Source organism: Manis pentadactyla, chromosome 4 (assembly GCF_030020395.1).
Source record: "Manis pentadactyla isolate mManPen7 chromosome 4, mManPen7.hap1, whole genome shotgun sequence".
NCBI classification, from domain to species: domain Eukaryota; kingdom Metazoa; phylum Chordata; class Mammalia; order Pholidota; family Manidae; genus Manis; species Manis pentadactyla.
The window spans coordinates 95755249-95774387 of NC_080022.1; the positions used below are offsets into that span (position 1 = coordinate 95755249).

The following is a 19139-nucleotide window of genomic DNA, read 5'->3' on the forward strand; positions in this document are numbered from 1 at the left end:
GTTTTTTGGTGATCATCTTCTGGCATGAGTCTTCCAGAGAGTGCTGATGTTGGAAGTTCTCTTTCATATCGTATCTTAGTTCATTTTCGGGGTAGCCCAATTAGGCTTTGATCTTCTGTATAAACGCAAACAGACCCTTTGCCTACACTTTTATATGCCCTTTATACCCTTGTGTAGAACTCATTGGAGGTTACCACACAGGAACTGCCCTTTTTTTGTTTTGTTTTGTTTTGTTTTGCTTTATTTTTGGTATCACTAATCTACACTTACATGACGAATATTATGTTCACTAGGCTCTCCCCTATACCAGGTCTCCCCTATAAACCCCTTTACAGTCACTGTCCATCAGCATAGCAAAATGTTGTAGAATCACTACTTGCCTTCTCTGTGTTGTACAGCCCTCCCTCTTCTCCTACCCCCGCATGCATGTTAATCTTAATACCCCCCTACTTCTCCCCCCACCTTATCCTTCCCTACCCACCCATCCTCCCCAGTCCCTTTCCCTTTGTTACCTGTTAGTCCATTCTTGAGTTCTGTGATTCTGGTGCTGTTTTGTTCCTTCAGTTTCTCCTTTGTTCTTATATTCCACAGATAAGTGAAATCATTTGGTATTTCTCTTTCTCCGCTTGGCTTGTTTCACTGAGCATAATACCCTCCAGCTCCATCCATGTTGCTGCAAATGATTGGATTTGCCCTTTTCTTATGGCTGAGTAGTATTCCATTGTGTATATGTACCACATCTTCTTTATCCATTCATCTATCGATGGACATTTCGGTTGCTTCCAATTTTTGGCTATTGTAAATAGTGCTGAAATAAACATAGGGGTGCACTGATCTTTCTCATACTTGATTGCTGCATTCTTAGGGTAAATTCCTAGGAGTGCAATTCTTGGGTCAAATGGTAGGTCTGTTTTGAGCATTTTGATGTACCTCCATACTGCTTTCCACAATGGTTGAACTAACTTACATTCCCACCAGCAGTGTAGGAGGGTTCCCCTTTCTCCACAGCCTCGCCAACATTTGTTGTTGTTTGTCTTTTGGATGGCAGCCATCCTTACTGGTGTGAGGTGATACCTCATTGTAGTTTTAATTTGCATTTCTCTGATAATTAGCGATGTGGACCATCTTTTCATGTGTCTGTTGGCCATCTGTATTTCTTTTTTGGAGAACCGTCTGTTCAGTTCCTCTGCCCATTTTTTAATTGGGTTATTTGTTTTTTGTTTGTTGAGGCGTGTGAGCTCTTTATATATTCTGGACGTCAAGCCTTTATCGGATGTGTCATTTTCAAATATATTCTCCCATACTGTAGGGTTCCTTTTTGTTCTATTGATGGTGTCTATTGCTGTACAGAAGCTTTTCAGCTTAATATAGTCCCACTTGTTCATTTTTGCTGTTGTTTTCCTTGCCCGGGGAGATATGTTCAAGAAGAGGTCACTCATGTTTATGTCTAAGAGGTTTTTGCCTATGTTTTCTTCCAAGAGTTTAATGGTTTCATGGCTTACATTCAGGTCTTTGATCCATTTAGAGTTTACTTTTGTATATGGGGTTAGACAATGGTCCAGTTTCATTCTCCTACGTGTAGCTGTCCAGTTTTGCCAGCACCACCTGTTGAAGAGACTGTCATTTTGCCATTGTATGTCCATGGGTCCTTTATCAAATATTAATTGACCATATATGTCTGGGTTAATGTCTGGATTCTCTAGTCTGTTCCATTGGTCTGTGGCTCTGCTCTTGTGCCAGTACCAAATTGTCTTGATTACTATGGCTTTATAGTAGAGCTTGAAGTTGGGGAGTGAGATCCCCCCTACTTTATTCTTCTTTCTCAGGATTGCTTTGGCTATTCGGGGTCTTTTGTGTTTCCATATGAATTTTTGAATTATTTGTTCCAGTTCATTGAAGAATGTTGCTGGTAGTTTCATGGGGATTGCATCAAATCTGTATATTGCTTTGGGCAGGATGACCATAATAGTTCTTTATAGACCATATATTAATTCTTCCTAGCCACGAGCATGGGATGCGTTTCCATCTGTTAGTGTCCCCTTTAATTTCTCTTAAGAGTGACTTGTAGTTTTCAGAGTATAAGTCTTTCACTTCTTTGGTTAGGTTTATTCCTAGGTATTTTATTTTTTTTGATGCAATTGTGAATGGAGTTGTTTTCCTGATTTCTCTTTCTGTTGGTTCATTGTTAATATATAGGAAAGCCACAGACTTCTGTGTGTTGATTTTGTATCCTGCAACTTTGCTGTATTCCGATATCAGTTCTAGTAGTTTTGGGGTGGAGTCTTTAGGGTTTTTTATGTACAGTATCATGTCATCTGCAAATAGTGAGATTTTAACTTCTTCTTTACCAATCTGGATTCCTTGTATTTCTTTGTTTTGTCTGATTGCTGTGTCTAGGACCTCCATTACTATGTTTTTTTTTTTATTTTTATAACATTTTATTTTATTTTTTCTATTTTAAGCTTTTTTTAGTTGAAATATAGTTGACACAATAATATATTAGCTGAAGTATACAGCATAGTGATTTTTTAATGATTATTATGATTATTTTTATTAAGGCATTATTGATATACAGTCTTACGCTCAGGTTTCACATGAGCAACACCTGTGTGGTTACTACATGCTCTCTATTATCAAGTCCCCACCACATACCCCATTACGGTCACTGTCCATCAGCATAGTAAGATGCTATAGAGTCACTGCTTGTCTTCTCTGTATACTTCGTTCATGCCCCCCTACAGCTACTATTTTTATTTTTATTTTTATTTATTTATTTATTTTTTAAATAATTATTTTTTATTGAAGGGTAGTTGATGCACAGTAGTACATTACATTACTTTCAAGTGTACAACACAGTGATAAAACATTCATATACATAATTCTAGGTTCCAGCTATCACCCTACCAAGCTGTTACACTATCTTGACTATATTACTTATGCTATACATTACATCCCGGTTACTTATTTATTTTACCATTGGAAGCCTGTCCTTTTTTTTTTTTTTGTGAGGGCATCTCTCATATTTATTGATCAAATGGTTGTTAACGACAATAAAATTCTGTATAGGGGAGTCACTGCTCAATGCACAATCATTAATCCACCCCAAGCCTAATTTTCGTCAGTCTCCAATCTTCTGAGGCATAACAAACAAGTTCTTACATGGAGAACAAATTCTTACATAATGAATAAGTTACATAGTGAACAGTACAAGGGCAGTCATCACAGAAACTTTCGGTTTTGCTCATGCATTATGAACTCTAAACAGTCAGTTCAAATATGAATACTCATTTGGTTTTTATACTTGATTTATATGTGGATACCACATTTCTCTCTTTATTATTATTATTTTTAATAAAATGCTGAAGTGGTAGGTAGATACAAGATAAAGGTAGAAAACATAGTTTAGTGTTGTAAGAGAGCAAATGTAGATGATCAGGTGTGTGCCTGTAGACTATGTGTTAATCCAAGGTAGACAAGGGCAATAAAACATCCACGTATGCAGAAGATTTCTCTCAGAACAGGGGGGATGAGGTTCTAAGCCTCACCTCTGTTGATCCCCAATTTCTCACCTGATGGCCCCCCTGCGACTGTGCCTGTCTTAGGTTGTTCCTCCCTTGAGGAATCTTACCCATCTCTGGCTAACCAGTCATCTTCCGGGGCCATACAGGGAAATGTGAAGTTGGTAAGTGAGAGGGAAACCTTATTGTTTGAAAAAGTTAGCTTTTTACTTCTTTGCATATTTATGCCCTGTGGACCAGTACTATGTTAAATAACAGTGGGGAGAGTGGGCATCCCTGTCTAGTTCCCGATCTCAGAGGAAATGCTTTCAGCTTCTCACTGTTCAATATAATGTTGGCTGTCGGTTTATCATAGATGGCCTTTATTATGTTGAGGTACTTGCCCTCTATTCCCATTTTGCTGAGAGTTTTTATCATGAATGGATGTTGAACTTTGTCAAATGCTTTTTCAGCATCTATGGAGATGATCATGTGGTTTTTGTCTTTCTTTTTGTTGATGTGGTGGATGATGTTGATGGACTTTCGAATGTTGTACCATCCTTGCATCCCTGGGATGAATCCCACTTGGTCATGGTGTATGATCCTTTTGATGTATTTTTGAATTCGGTTTGCTAATATTTTGTTGCGTATTTTTGCATCTACGTTCATCAGGGTTATTGGTCTGTAGTTTTCTTCTTTGGTGGGGTCTTTGCCTGGTTTTGGTATTAGGGTGATGTTAGCTTCATAGAATGAGTTTGGGAGTACCCCCTCCTCCTCTATTTTTTGGAAAACTTTAAGGAGAATGGGTATTATGTCTTCCCTGTATGTCTGATAAAATTCCGAGGCAAATCCATCTGGCCCGGGGGTTTTGTTCTTTGGTAGTTTTTTGATTACCGCTTCAATTTCGTTGCTGGTAATTGGTCTGTTTAGATTTTCTGTTTCTTCCTGGGTCAATCTTGGAAGGTTGTATTTTTCTAGGAAGTTGTCCATTTCTCCTAGGTTTCCCAGCTTGTTAGCATATAGGTTTTCATAGTATTCTCCAATAATTCTTTGCATTTCCGTGGGGTCCGTCGTGATTTTTCCTTTCTCGTTTCTGATACTGTTGATTTGTGTTGACTCTCTTTTCTTCTTAATAAGTCTGGCTAGAGGCTTATCTATTTTGTTAATTTTCTCGAAGAACCAGCTCTTGGTCTCATTGATTTTTGCTATTGTTTTATTCTTCTCAATTTTATTTATTTCTTCTCTGATCTTTATTATGTCCCTCCTTCTGCTGACCTTAGGCCTCATCTATTCTTCTTTTTCCAATTTCGATAATTGTGACATTAGACCATTCATTTGGGATTGCTCTTCCTTTTTTAAATATGCTTGGATTGCTATATACTTTCCTCTTAAGACTGCTTTTGCTGTGTTCCACAGAAGTTGGGGTTTAGTGTTGTTGTTGTCATTTGTTTCCATATATTGCTGGATCTCCATTTTGATTTGGTCATTGATCCATTGATTATTTAGGAGCGTGTTGTTAAGCCTCCATGTGTTTGTGAGCCTCTTTGCTTTCTTTGTACAGTTTATTTCTAGTTTTATGCCTTTGTGGTCTGAAAAGTTGGTTGGTAGGATTTCAATCTTTTGGAATTTTCTGAGGCTCTTTTTGTGGCCTAGTATGTGGTCTATTCTGGAGAATGTTCCATGTGCACTTGAGAAAAATGTATATCCTGTTGCTTTTGGATGTGGAGTTCTATAGATGTCTATTAGGTCCATCTGCTCTACTGTGTTGTTCAGTGCTTCCGTGTCCTTACTTATTTTCTTCCCAGTGGATCTATCCTTTGGGGTGAGTGGTGTGTTGAAGTCTCCTAGAATGAATGCATTGCAGTCTATATCCCCCTTTAGTTCTGTTAGTATTTGTTTCACATATGCTGGTGCTCCTGTGTTGGGTGCATATATATTTAGGATGGTTATATCCTCTTGTTGGACTGAGCCCTTTATCATTATGTAGTGTCCTTCTTTATCTCTTGTTACTTTCTTTATTTTGAAGTCTATTTTGTCTGATATTAGTACTGCAACCCCTGCTTTCTTCTCACTGTTGTTTGCTTGAAATATGTTTTTCCATCCCTTGACTTTTAGTCTGTACATGTCTTTGGGTTTGAGGTGAGTTTCTTGTAAGCAGCATATAGATGGGTCTTGCTTTTTTATCCATTCTGTTACTCTGTGTCTTTTGATTGGTGCATTCAACCCATTAACATTTAGGGTGACTATTGAAAGATATGTACTTATTGCCATTGCAGGCTTTAAATTCGTGATTACCAAAGGTTCAAAGTTAGCCTCTTTAGTATCTTACTGCCTAACTTAGCTCGCTTATTGAGCTGTTGTATACACTGTCTGGAAATTCTTTTCTTCTCTCCCTTCTTATTCCTCCTCCTCGATTCTTCATATGTTGGGTGTTTTGTGCTGTGCTCCTTCTAGGAGTGCTCCCATCTAGAGCAGTCCCTGTAAGATGTTCTGTAGAGGTGGTTTGTGGAAAGCAAATTCCCTCAGCTTTTGTTTGTCTGGGAATTGTTTAATCCCACCATCATATTTGAATGATAGTCGTGCTGGATACAGTATCCTTGGTTCAAGGCCCTTCTGTTTCATTGTATTAAATATATCATGCCATTCTCTTCTGGCCTGTAGGGTTTCTGTTGAGAAATCTGATGTTAGCCTGATGGGTTTCCCTTTATAGGTGACCTTTTTCTCTCTAGCTGCCTTTAACACTCTTTCCTTGTCCTTGATCTTTGCCATTTTAATTATTATGTGTCTTGGTTTTGTCCTTCTTGGATCCTTTCTGTTGGGGGTTCTGTGTATTTCCGTGGTCTGTTCGATTATTTCCTCCCCCAGTGTGGGGAAGTTTTCAGCAATTATTTCTTCTAAGATACTTTCCACCTCTTTTCCTCTCTCTTCTTCTTCTGGGACCCCTATAATACGGATATTGTTCCTTTTGGATTGGTCACACAGTTCTCTTAATATTGTTTCATTCCTGCAGATCCTTTTGTCTCTCTCTATGTCAGCTTCTATGCGTTCCTGTTCTCTGATTTCAGTTCCATCAATGGCCTCTTGCATTCTATCCATTCTGCTTATAAACCCTTCCAGAGTTTGTTTCATTTCTGCGATCTCCTTTCTGGCATCTGTGATCTCCTTCCGGACTCCATCCCATTTCTCTTGCGTATTTCTCTGCATCTCTGTCAGCATGTTTATGATTCTTATTTTGAATTCTTTTTCAGGAAGGCTGGTTAGGTCTGTCTCCTTCTCTGGTGTTGTCTCTGTGATCTTTGTCTGCCTGTAGCTTTGCCTTTTCATGGTGATAGGAATAGTCTGCAGAACTGGGACGAGTGACGGCTGGAAGGACTTCCTTTCTTGTTGGTTTGTGGCCCTCCTCTCCTGGGAGAACAGCGGCCTCTAGTGGCCTGTGCTGCGCAGCTGCGCGCAGACAGGGTTTCTGCTTCCTGCCCGGCTGCTATGGAGTTAATCTCCGCTGTTGCTGTGGGCGTGGCCTGGCTCCGGCAGCTACTCCAAAATGGTGGAGTCGCTTTGGAGCAGGAGCTGCTGGGAGGCTATTTATCTCCGTAAGGGGGCTCCCTGCTCCCTGCAGCCCAGGGGTTAGGGTGCCCAGAGATCCCCAGTTTCCCTACCTCTGGATTAAGTGACCCGCCCTGCCCCTTTAAGACTTACAAAAAGCACCCGCCAAAACAAAACAATGACCACCAAGAAAAAAAAAATTTTTTTTTTAATTTAAAAAAAAAAGGTGGTCGCTCGTTTTTCTTTATTCTCCGGTGCCAGCCTCAGGCCTCTGCTCACCGGTCTTTCTGCCCTGTTTCCCTAGTATTGGGGTCCCTATCCCTTTAAGACTTCCATAAAGCACTCGCCAAAACAAAACAGCAAAAAAGCAAAAAAAAAATGGTCGCGCGCTTTTTTTATATCCTCCGGCGCCCGGCCTCCAGTGCCCGCTCCCTGTTCTTGCTGCCCTGTTTTCCTAGTATCGAGCGCCCTGCACTCTGGCCCGGATGGCTGGGGCTGGGTGTTCGGCAGTCCTGGGCTCCCTCTTCCTCCCGCTCTGCCTATTCTTCTCCCGCCGGTAGCTGGGGGGAGGGGCGCTCGGCTCCCGCGGGGCCGGGGCTTGTATCTTACCCCCTTCGCGAAGCGCTGGGTTCTCTCAGGTGCGGATGTGGTCTGGATGTTGTCCTGTGTCCTCTGGTCTTTATTCTAGGAAGGGTTGTCTTTGTTATATTTTCATAGATGTATGTTGTTTTGGGAGGAGATTTCCGCTGTTCTACTCACGCCGCCATCTTCCGCCCCTCTCCACATTTCTCTCTTATTATTATTATTTTTAATAAAATGCTGAAGTGGTAGGTAGATACAAGATAAAGGTAGAAAACATAGTTTAGTGTTGTAAGAGAGCAAATGTAGATGATCAGGTGTGTGCCTGTAGACTATGTGTTAATCCAAGCTAGACAAGGGCAATAAAACATCCACGTATGCAGAAGATTTCTCTCAGAACGGTGGGGTGAGGTTCTAAGCCTCACCTCTGTTGATCCCCAGTTTCTCACCTGATGTCCCCCCTGCGACTGTGCCTGTCTTAGGTTGTTCCTCCCTTGAGGAATCTTACCCGTCTCTGGCTAACCAGTCATCTTCCGGGGCCATACAGGGAAATGTGAAGTTGGTAAGTGAGAGAGAAGCCTTATTGTTTGAAAAGGTTAGCTTTTTACTTCTTTGCCTATTTATACCCTGTGGCTTCTATGCCCAGCATTTGTCTTGAGGTATCTTTACCACTTGGAAGAATTATGATACTCGGTAAATTTGATATGAGGCACGAATTCTATTTAAAGGTTGTGATTAGGAAGGAAGAAGAAAAGCTTTAGAAGTAGCAGGCGGAGGAAAACCTGGGAAGATTGATTATTTCTTTGACATATCTTCTTGTAGAGTAACTTCAGCATGTATAGGTTTTAAGCTACTACTTAAATTGCGCAGATCCATTGATTATTTAGGAGCATGTTTTTAAGCCTCCATGTATTTGTGGGCCTTTTTGCTTTCTTTGTACAATTTATTTCTAGTTTTATACCTTTGTAGTCTGAAAAGTTTGTTGGTAGAATTTCAGTCTTTTTGAATTTACTGAGGCTCTTTTTGTGGCCTATTATGTGGTCTATTCTGGAGAATGTTCCATGTGCACTTGAGAAGAATGTGTATCTTGTTGCTTTTGGATGTAGAGTTCTGTAGATGTCTATTAGGTCCATCTGTTCTAGTGTGTTGTTCAGTGCCTCTGTGTCCTTACTTATTTTCTGTCTGGTGGATCTGTCCTTTGGAGTGAGTGATGTGTTGAAGTCTCCTAAAATCAATCCATTGCATTCTATTTCTTCCTTTAGTTCTGTTAGTATTTGTTTCACATATGCTGGTGCTCCTGTGTTGGGTGCATATATATTTATAATGGTTATATACTCTTGTTGGACTGCCTCCTTTATCATTATGTGATGTCCTTCTTTATCTCTTGTTACTTTCTTTGTTTTGAAGTCTATTTTGTCTGATACAAGTACTGCAACACCTGCTTTTTTTCCCTATTGTTTGCTTGAAATATCTTTTTCCATCCCTTGACTTTTGGTCTGTGTCTGTCTTTGGGTTTGAAGTGAGTCTCTTGTAAGCAGCCTATAGATGGGTCTTGCTTTTTTATCCATTCCGTTACTCTGTGTCTTTTGATTGGTGCATTCAGTCCATTTACATTTAGGGTGATTATCAATAGATACGTAGTTTTTGCCATTGCAGGCTTTGAACTCGTGGTCACCAAAGGTTCAAGGGCCAGTTTTTTACTGTGTAAACGTCTAACTTAACTCACTTGTTAGGCTATTATAAACACAGTCTGATGATTCTTTATTTCTCTCCCTTCTTTTTCTTCCTCCTCCACTCTTTATGTGTTAGGTGTTTTATTCTGGACTCTGTGTTTCCCTTGACTGATTTTGTGGATAGGTGATTTTATTTTACATTTAATTAGTATTTGGTTGTGCTACTTTCTTTGCTGTGGTTTTGTTTTCTCTGGTGACATCTGTTTAGCCTTAGGAGGACTTCCATCTAGAGCTGTCCCTTTAAAATACACTGTGGAGATGGTTTGTGGGAGTTAAATTCACTCAACTTTTCCTTATCTGGGAACTGTTTAATCCCTCATTCAAATTGAAATTATAATCTTGCTGGAAAGAGCATTCTTGGTTCGAGGCCCTTCTGTTTCATTGCATTGAGTATATTATGCCATTCCCTTCTGGCCTATAAAGTTTCTGCTGAGAAGTCTAATCATAGCCTGATGGGTTTTCCTTTGTAGGTGGTGTTTTCTCTCTCTCTGGCTGCTTTTAATACTCTGTCAAGAAGTCTATTTTAATTTTAAAATTCTTCAAATTTCAGTGACAGTAAACCTGTTAATATGTTATAAAACTTTTTCTTTGGACCAAATTTTCATTACTATTATTCGTATGCAGTTGATTAAACAATGTAAATATGTATGTATAGTTATGAACATTAAGAAGCATAAAAAATACAGTTCTTTTAGATTCACATTTCTTTATGAGATAGAGGGAACTTTTTCCTCCCTTCCTATTTATTTGTATATGTTTGGATGTCTGCTACTTTTTGTAAGTCAGAATTCAACATTGATTTTTATTAATGGTTTGTTTTTTTTGGCCTTTGTTTTCATGTTATGGTCAAGAAACTTGTTCACAAAAACACGTATCTGGGAATTAAAAGAATTCTTTGTAGTTTTTCTAGGTTATAAGCTGAATCTTAAAGTGAACTATTAAAATCATTTCAAAAGTCTTTTTTTCATTTGATAGCCTTTTTCAGTCTGTCTGCATTTTCATTGTTCACCAAGTATGAGAACCCACTTCAAAGCTTTGTTACCCAGGTTTTGGAGTCAGAAACTTTGTCCTTTGACACCTTAATTTTCAGTTGTACCTTTGCTGTCTTTCCAGAAGTAAGTGTGTGTGTGTTTGTGTGTGTGTGTGTGTGTGTGTGTGTTAACCATGAGGTGTTGTTGTGCTAGATAAGATTAGGAATGGGTCAGAGGTGTGCTGTGTTTCTGGGAGAAAAGGGCATTTGTGAAAGTAGTGATAGAAAAGGAGGATCTACAGACTGTGGCACATTCCTAGGTAAATCGTGTTTTCTTTAGAAAAAAGTACACATGAAGATTGAGGATCCTTAAAAGCGTTCACATATTAATGTACCCCTTAGTACATGGGAAGACTTCAAATATTACTAGGGGGCAATTACTTCCCCTGGAAGAGTTTAAAAGCTTCCGAATTAGAGTAACCAGCCATCTTGGAACATGGTCCTTAGACTTGAGGGATCCCGTAGAAATCACTGAATGTTAGAATTTTAAATTTTTAAATATTTCAAATGATCTGTTTATACATGTATAGTAATTTATTTCCTAATGATTCTCATTTTGTTATCTTAAATAATCCTAATAATGACCTTCACAGTTAGATCGATGACATATTACAGAAATTTCTAAATTACTGAGATTATGTGATTAGTTAGGAATTGATACCATGTTTCTGTTTATAAATTCATTGTTCTTTCTACCATTTCAATTACATAATACACAGTTATACAATTAATTGTTTATGTTTTTAGAAGGACAGAAGCGTCAAAGGATATAGATAAAACAGGAAGCTTTCCTGGTCTGATGTTTGAAAACTTGGGGGCTTCCAGTTCATCTATTTATATAAATCTTTGTTCTAAAATAATGTCATATCACCAAACTGACAGGTTGAAAATTATTGGCAAGTCTGTTTTTCCTAAGTGCTATAGAAAAATGAAAAAGCTATGACTTGAGTTATTATTCTTTTCCTATGTAAGTTTGGGAGGGATTCTTGGTTTTTTTTTCCCCAGTTTTATTGAGAAATAATTGACTTTCATCACTATATACATTTAAAATATACAGCATAATGGTTTGATTTACATATATTTTGATATAATTACCACAGGAGTTTCAGCTAATACCCATCATCTCCTGCAGATACAATAAAAAGAAAGAAAGAAAAAATTTTCGTTGTGATAAGAAGCATTAGGATTTACTCTCTTAACAATTTTACTATATGTCATACAGCAGTGTTAACTGTAGTCATCCTGTTGTACTTTTTATCTCTAGTACTTATTAATCTTAAAACTGGAAGTATGTACCTTTTGACCTCCTTCCCCTAATTCTACTTCCCCTATCCTCTGTCTCTGATATCCACAAGTCTAATCTCTTTTTCTGCGAATTTTTTTAAAATTTCAACAATTCCACATATAACAAGTAAGATCATATAGTATTTCTCTTACCCTGACTTACTTCACTTAGCATAATGCCAGCAAAGTCCATCCATGTTGTCACAAATAGTAGGATTTTTTATGGCTGAAAATATTCCTATGTGTGTATGTGTGTCTTTGACAACAGCTTTATCTGTTAATCTATTGCTATACACTTTGGTTGTTTCCATGTTGTGGCTATTGTAAGAGAGTGCTTACATCTTTGTTTCTTAGTCACTGGTATCAAACACTTGTGTATCCTTCTTAAACTATGAATTGTTGTAAAGTTATACTTCATTTTAGGATATCCTGGCAAATCAAGTAATGATAACATCTTCTTTCCTAACAGCACTCAAACCCAGGGCATGCTGGACCCTTTCCTGTTGTGTCTGTGCACAACACCACGATCAATCCAACCAGCCCTACCACAGCTACTATGGCAAATGCAAATCGAGGTCCCACCAGCCCATCTGTTACAGCAATAGAGCTAATCCCCTCAGTTACCAATCCGGAAAACCTTCCATCACTGCCAGATATTCCACCCATACAGGTATGTATTTAATTTGAATGAGAGATTTCAAACCTCATGTTAATGAGAGAGTTAAGAGTATATATATTTCTGTTTTAAAAATTTCAATTCAGGAACTATTTTTTTTTTTAATTTCTGGAGTAAAGTATAAATAATTGAATTTTAAAAAGCTGTGTTTGCTAAACTGGCATCCCTCAACATTTTAAAGTTATAGGATGAGTCAGCTTTGCTAATCTACCACATGCTAACATGCAAACCTTGTGTTAAATCAAGCATTCCTGGTATGAGTTTAGATTCAGAGTCAAGACCCAGGACTAAATGTGGTCATATTTTTGTCAGCCTTGTTATGGCCACAGGGATAGTCAACCCCTTGTGCAAATAGGTTGGCCTGAGAAGGGAAGAGGAGGAAAGTCTAGGTATCAGGCAACTTGAGAGGTTGACACTGAGAGAGGAAGTAATGAGGAAGAGTAGAAGATGGAACATGAAGGGCCTCTGAGGCATCCTGTCCCTTTCACTGTAACATTTTCCTGAAAAATAAATATCCTTTGCCTTCTGAAATTTGATGAATTCATTTGAATTGAAAGCATTTCATTTTAAAATGTAAGTGTAACCTCTGAAGGTTATACTGAGTTATCTCCTCATGCATTTTATGAGTTACAGTCAAGGGTTACTAAAGGAGTAGTGAAACTACTAAAGATTACTAGGGCTCTTGACTCTCTCTATGGTTGTAGTTTAATATTTTTATGTAATTAATGGATTTATAAGAGTTCTAAAGGATATTTCTACAACTTCAAAATTGTGTCAAAATCACTAATTCATTGTGAATTCTTTTAATATGGTCATTTCCCTGAAGTCAGGAGAGATTGTTTTTTTGCTAAGTGAATGGTAGTTATGTTGGTGCTGAGAGGACTGGACAATATAGAATAGAAAAATTTGTTTAATATATCTATAAAAAACAAAATTTATGAGTTACAAGCTTAATAATTCACAAAGCACTTTCACAGGAAATGTATCAATTTAATGCTTGAAATCATGTCATAATATGTAATATCCCTATTTTGTTGATAGAAGTAAGACAGGCTAGTGACTTTCTTAGTCACCTAGTACTTGGAAAAGTTGGAATTCAAAGACCAGATTCATGATTACAAGCTTAGTTCTCTACCCACTATCTGTAGAAGTAGCAGAGATAGTGTGGGATTGTAAACCTGAAAAGGCATAGTATTGAGAGGCTTTGGGAAACCAGAGAGAGCTATGTACAGTGCTGAAGGAGTCATTAATTTTTTACTAAGCACTTCATGTATACCAAAGGCCTGGGCATTGAGGATAAAAAGATAAACAGGACTTGGTTCCACTTCTTAAGAAACTTTTAAAAGGAGAAGGAAGGTTGCTAAAGCAAACTTAAGGTAATTTGCTAAGGCTATTCTGACCTTGGCTCAGTTCTTTTTCACAGAGGTTAGATGGTGGAAGTATAGATGCTCCACATCTTTGAAAAGCTGGGCATCATAAAGGAAGTGAGCCCATATTAGACTTTCCCTTTGATCTTGCCCAGAAGTTTGAGATGAAGACAAGAAACTCTGGAATGTGTCCCCTGCCATCTTTCATTTTTTTAAAGTGGGGGGTAGCAAGTAGCAGAATCCATGCCTTGTCCTATGACCCTTCTTATCCCTTTACTCACAGATATGCTGTCTCACCTTATTTTTATTTGCTGATTTATTATCTACTTTTAAAAAGTGAGATAATTCATGTACTGTAAAATCCAACTTCTAAAAATGTGCAATTCAGTAGTTTTTAATATATTCACAAGATTGTGCAACCATCACCACTATTCCAGATCATTTTCATCTCTCCAAAGAAACCCTATACCCGTTAGCAGTCACTCTCCATTTCCCTGTCTCCCAACCCCTGGAAACCACTAATTTATTTTTTGTTTCTATGGGTTTGCCTACTCTGGATTTTTTATATGAAGTGAATTATATACAGTATGTGGCCTTCTGTGTCTGGCTTCTTCCCATTAGCATTATGTTTTCTAACTCCATGTTGTAGCATGTATCAGTACCTAATTCTTTTTAATAGCTGGATATTCCATGATAATAATACACAATATTTGTTCATCCATTCATTAGTTGATGACTGTTTGGGTGTCCCTTTATTAGCATGTGAGGAATAATGCTATGAAAATTTGTGTACAACCGTTTGTATGAACATTGGTTATCAGTTCTCTCTGGTAAATTTTAGGGTCATATATTGTATGTTTTAAGTTTTTGAGGAACTGCCAAACTCCTGTTTTTTACAGTGGTTGTGCCATTTTACATTCCCACCAGCGCTGTGAGGATTTCAGTTTCTCCACATTATTGCCAACGCTTGTTACTGTCACCTATTTTTTTAGATGCTCAATAAATAGTTATTATTTATTTATTATTTTAATTTTGCTATTATTAATGTACAATTATATGAGCAATATTATGGTTACTAGACTCCCCCTATTATCAAGTTACTGTCACCTATTTTTAAAAGCAGTTTGAGATAGTTAACCATAAAAGCACAAGCACAGTAAGAAATAGTTAATCATATGAACCAGAAATAGGGAAGCAAACCTATCATCTCTTGAAAGAATCACCTACTTTTTCTCCTATTGTTAGTTTCTGTGGGTTTGTTGACCAAGCACAGCATGGGTTTGAACTGCATGGATTTTTTTTTTCAATAATATATTGGAACATTTTTTGGGGGGGATTTGTAACAATTTGAAAAAAAAATTTTTCTTTTCTCTAGGTTGCTTTATTGTAATTAATACAGTATATAATACAGATACAAAATGTGTGTTAATTGACTGTATATATTATCTGCAAGGAATCCAGTCAACAGTAAGCTATTAGTAGTGAAGTTTTTGGGGAGTCAAAAGTTATATGTAGGTTTTTGACTGCATGTGAGGTGCCCCCAACACCTTGAACAATTATCCAAGAATCAGCTGCATAGTGAAAAAACACCCAGGGAAGGTGGCTACAGAGGAAATACAGACATGGTAGTACTAACTATGTAATGAAAACAGAAAATAAATACAAAGGCAATTTTGGATATTTGTTGGTATATCTTAATATTTTTTCATTATAGAGTAGAAGATGATTTAAATAGAATTCTCTTAATTCAAATTTTTTTGTTTTCTTCTACTGTCTATCTCCAGCACAGCGAGAGTTCATGTTTGTAATTTTGACCTTGAAGTGCCGGGGTTGCAGGGAGGAGATGACGTGTTGAACCTGAATACTTTTTGAATAGATAAATGAATATTAGATTCTGTTTAGATCAGATTATAATTAATACAGATGTAGTGGAATATTAATATAGATTAGTGATTTATTTTGTTGAATTCTTTGTAAACAATTCTACATATTTAGCATACTTAGTAACTATCTGGATACTGTATGGGATGTTATGAAGTCTTGGGAAAACTGTGTATTTCTGATACATGTAAATTTAGATGATATACCCGCTTTTGTACTGTGTTCCTCAACACTGGCTAACTTAGTCTTTTATTCCAACTTTATCAATCTGATACGTTAAAAGACGTTGTTGATTTCATTTACATTACTTTTATTCATGTGGTTGCTTATCTCTTCTTAGGTTCATTGATTTTTTGTGTTTTTTTTTCTGTGGATTGCCTTTTTCCTTTTAATTCATAGAAATTATATAACACTTAAATGTTCCATGCAGTTATTCATGAAAAAAATACTATTTGAATAAATGAATTGCTCTTTTTCTAGTTAGATTTCTGCCTTTATTTATGGTGACTCTTCATCCATGTCTAGTAAACCTGTAGGTGAATGCTTCAGCTAGCTTTTCCCTGTTGGAGGCTGTAGTGGCACCAGGAAAGCTCTTTTATATACTTCTGACTTGCCTCTTCCTAATTGGTCCAACTCTTCAGGGTTGTCTGTCTGACCACAGATACAAATTGCAAGTGGAAGAGTGTAAAAGGAGTGAGAGTGAAGTAGGTAACATGGGACTTCAGTGTCTGTTTTCAGTCATCCCCTCCTCGTCTGTGTTTAGGTGAGGTGTATAGCTCAGCTTGAATCTGTGGTCCATTTTTGGAGCTCCCCCTCTTCACACTCCCTCTGGTTGACTTCAGTTATAGCTAGGGATTCTCCTGGTTAACAGCTTAGAACTGAATCCTTGGCTAACAGCTGTGGCTGCCAGGCAGGTACAACTGCTGATAACCCTTACTTGTCTCTTCATAGAGCCCATAGCTTACTCTCACCTTCAGCCCTTTATGTTTGTGACATGAGGTTTATTAAGGACTCTACTGCAGAAGACCTTTAATGAGAAAGGCCAATTTTTAGGATGGTCCTCTCTTGTATGTAATAAATGTTATGAGCTGCTTTATTCTGATTATTTTTCTGTCCATCCAGTTCTACCTTGGTTTATATCTGTAGTTTCCTCCAAAGTTTCCACTTAGATGCTATCCTTTCCTATTTTATAACCATGAAAATCAGTGGGATTTTGAGAGGGAAAGGAGATCAAGAAGTAAATGTATGTGTTCAGTTTTCTGTCTTAAATGAGAAGATTTGCATAAAAAGCAATTTTGTCTCTAGCAGGAGAGGAGATCAAAAGGGACAGGTGTGGGTACAAGTAGACCAGTAAGCAAGATTAGCAGTTATTTAAGAATAATTTGACCATCTCTTATATGGAATAATGTAAAATTTTACTTAAAGTAATTTTTGTAATTAAATAGTATTTGTACACTATTTTTTACATAAAATCATTTCATCATTGCAGTTCTTCAGTGTAGGTAGGATGTTTCAAAGAAAGGAAACTGATGTTCAAGTTGGGAACCAGCATCAAGTCACAGTGCCCCCTTACTGCCTTTAAGTGAGAAAATAGCTCAGTTTTTCTGTTGACTGAACCTTTTTATGTGTGTAATTAGAGGTCTTAAATCTTGGGCTAAGGGTTTTCTATGGACTATAATAACTTTTCAGAACTTTCAAGTTAGGTCCTGATGATTAAATTTCTGTTCAGGTGAATTATTCTGGCAGGACTGTGGATGTTGAAATAAAGGGAGGGAGGTGAATGGTGCTGCTGTGAACATGAGTGCACATGTATTTGTTAAAATACCTATTTTCAGTTCTTTGGGTGTGTACCTGGGAGTGGAATTGCTGGGTCATATGATAATTCTGTGTTTACTGTTTTGAGGAACTGCAAAACTGCTTTACAGCAGCTGAACAGTTTTATATTCCCACAAGCAATGTATAAGAATTTCAAGAATTTCAGTTTCTCCTTATCCTCACCAACACTTGTTATTGTCTATCTTTGATTATAGTTATCTTAGTGGGTATGAGGCGGTATCTTACTGTGATTTGATGTGCATTTCCCTGATGACTGATGGTGTTGAGCATCTTTTCATATGCTTGTTGACCATTTGTATGTCTCCTTTGGGGAAGTGCCTTTTCAGGTTTTTTGCTTGTTTTTAAAATTGCATTATTTATCTTTTTATTGCTGAGTTTTAAGAGTTCTTTACATATATGTATGGATGCTGGACAGAGTAGAGTATATAGAATGATGGGTTTAGAGCTGAGAGGCATTACCTTCAGATACATAATTTGCATGTTTTCTCCCAGTCTCTGGGTTGTCTTCACTTGCTTGACAGTGTCCTTTGAAATAGAAAAATTATAAATTAAAAATAAAAAGGGGAGGGAGACTAGAGACAAGGATGTTGATAAATAGGATGGGTGTCAACTTTGAGACACAAAAGTTTGAGTTTGCCAGAGCTATTTTCATATTAGAATGTAGAATTTAGTGGATTATTGGGTTTTGTCTTGAGATGCCACATATTTGTTGAGTAATATTAATTATAGTTCCATTCACATGAACTTTATATTGTGTGGGTCCTTGGGAACCTGAGGAAGCAAGAATTAGGCCAAATTTGATACTGGATAATTGTTTATTAGTAAACTTTGAGCATAATTGATTATAGTGATGGAATTAATAACTTCTCTGCTTTAGTCAAAGCAAATTTATCTTTTTGTTCTTTCTCTTCAGTTGGAAGATGCTGGTTCAAGCAGTTTAGATAATCTACTGAGTAGGTACATCTCAGGCAGTCACTTACCCCCACAGCCTACAAGCACTATGAATCCCTCCCCAGGACCCTCTGCCCTATCTCCAGGATCATCAGGTAAAACCAACTGAAGTGTACTGCCTTATTTCTTTAACATCTTAAAAAAAAGTGTCTCTCAGTGTATGTATTAGGGTTTTCCAGAAAAACAGAACCAATGGGCAAGTTGGGGAGATTGATTGACTGACTTTAAAGGAATTGGCTCACATGATTGTTAGAGCTGGCAAGTTCATAATCTGCAGCGCATGTTGGCAGACTAGAAACCAGGGAAGAGTTGATACTAGTATTGAGTTTGAGGCAATTCTTTCTTCCTCTGGAGATCTCAATCTTTTCTCTTAAGGTCTTCAACCTTTTGGATCAGGCCCACTCACATTATGTAGATTGGTCTGCTTTCCTCAAAACCTACTAATTTAAATGTAAAATTGTATCAGAAAAACACCTTTATAACAACATCTGGACTGGTGTTTGGCCAAACAGCTTGGTGCTATATTCTAGCCAAGTTGACATAAAATTAACCATCACAGTAATAGATTGTACATTTTTCATGAGTGCTGCTTCTAATTAATTTTTCTTCAAACATCGTTGACAATTTTCAGCTAACTGAAATAATGCTAATATATATCTGTAGTGTACTATGTTCAGAACTTTAATAAACCCTTCCCCAACCTCCAGCTATAGTTTCGTTCTTTGCTGGATTTATAGATGTATTTATTTCCCATTTCTTAGT

General features: G+C 37.4%; 1 protein-coding gene across 3 annotated transcripts in view; it reads left to right on the forward strand.

Annotated features, from left to right (window-relative positions):
* Positions 1–19139, forward strand: part of TRIM33 (tripartite motif containing 33) — a 152132-nt gene that overhangs the window by 107816 nt on the left and 25177 nt on the right. For all 3 annotated transcript variants that reach the window (XM_036923382.2, XM_057500515.1, XM_036923381.2), the window contains exons 11-12: positions 12136–12336; positions 18340–18472. In XM_036923382.2, the coding sequence (XP_036779277.1) occupies positions 12136–12336; positions 18340–18472 (334 nt within the window). The remainder of the gene's footprint in view (positions 1–12135; positions 12337–18339; positions 18473–19139) is intronic.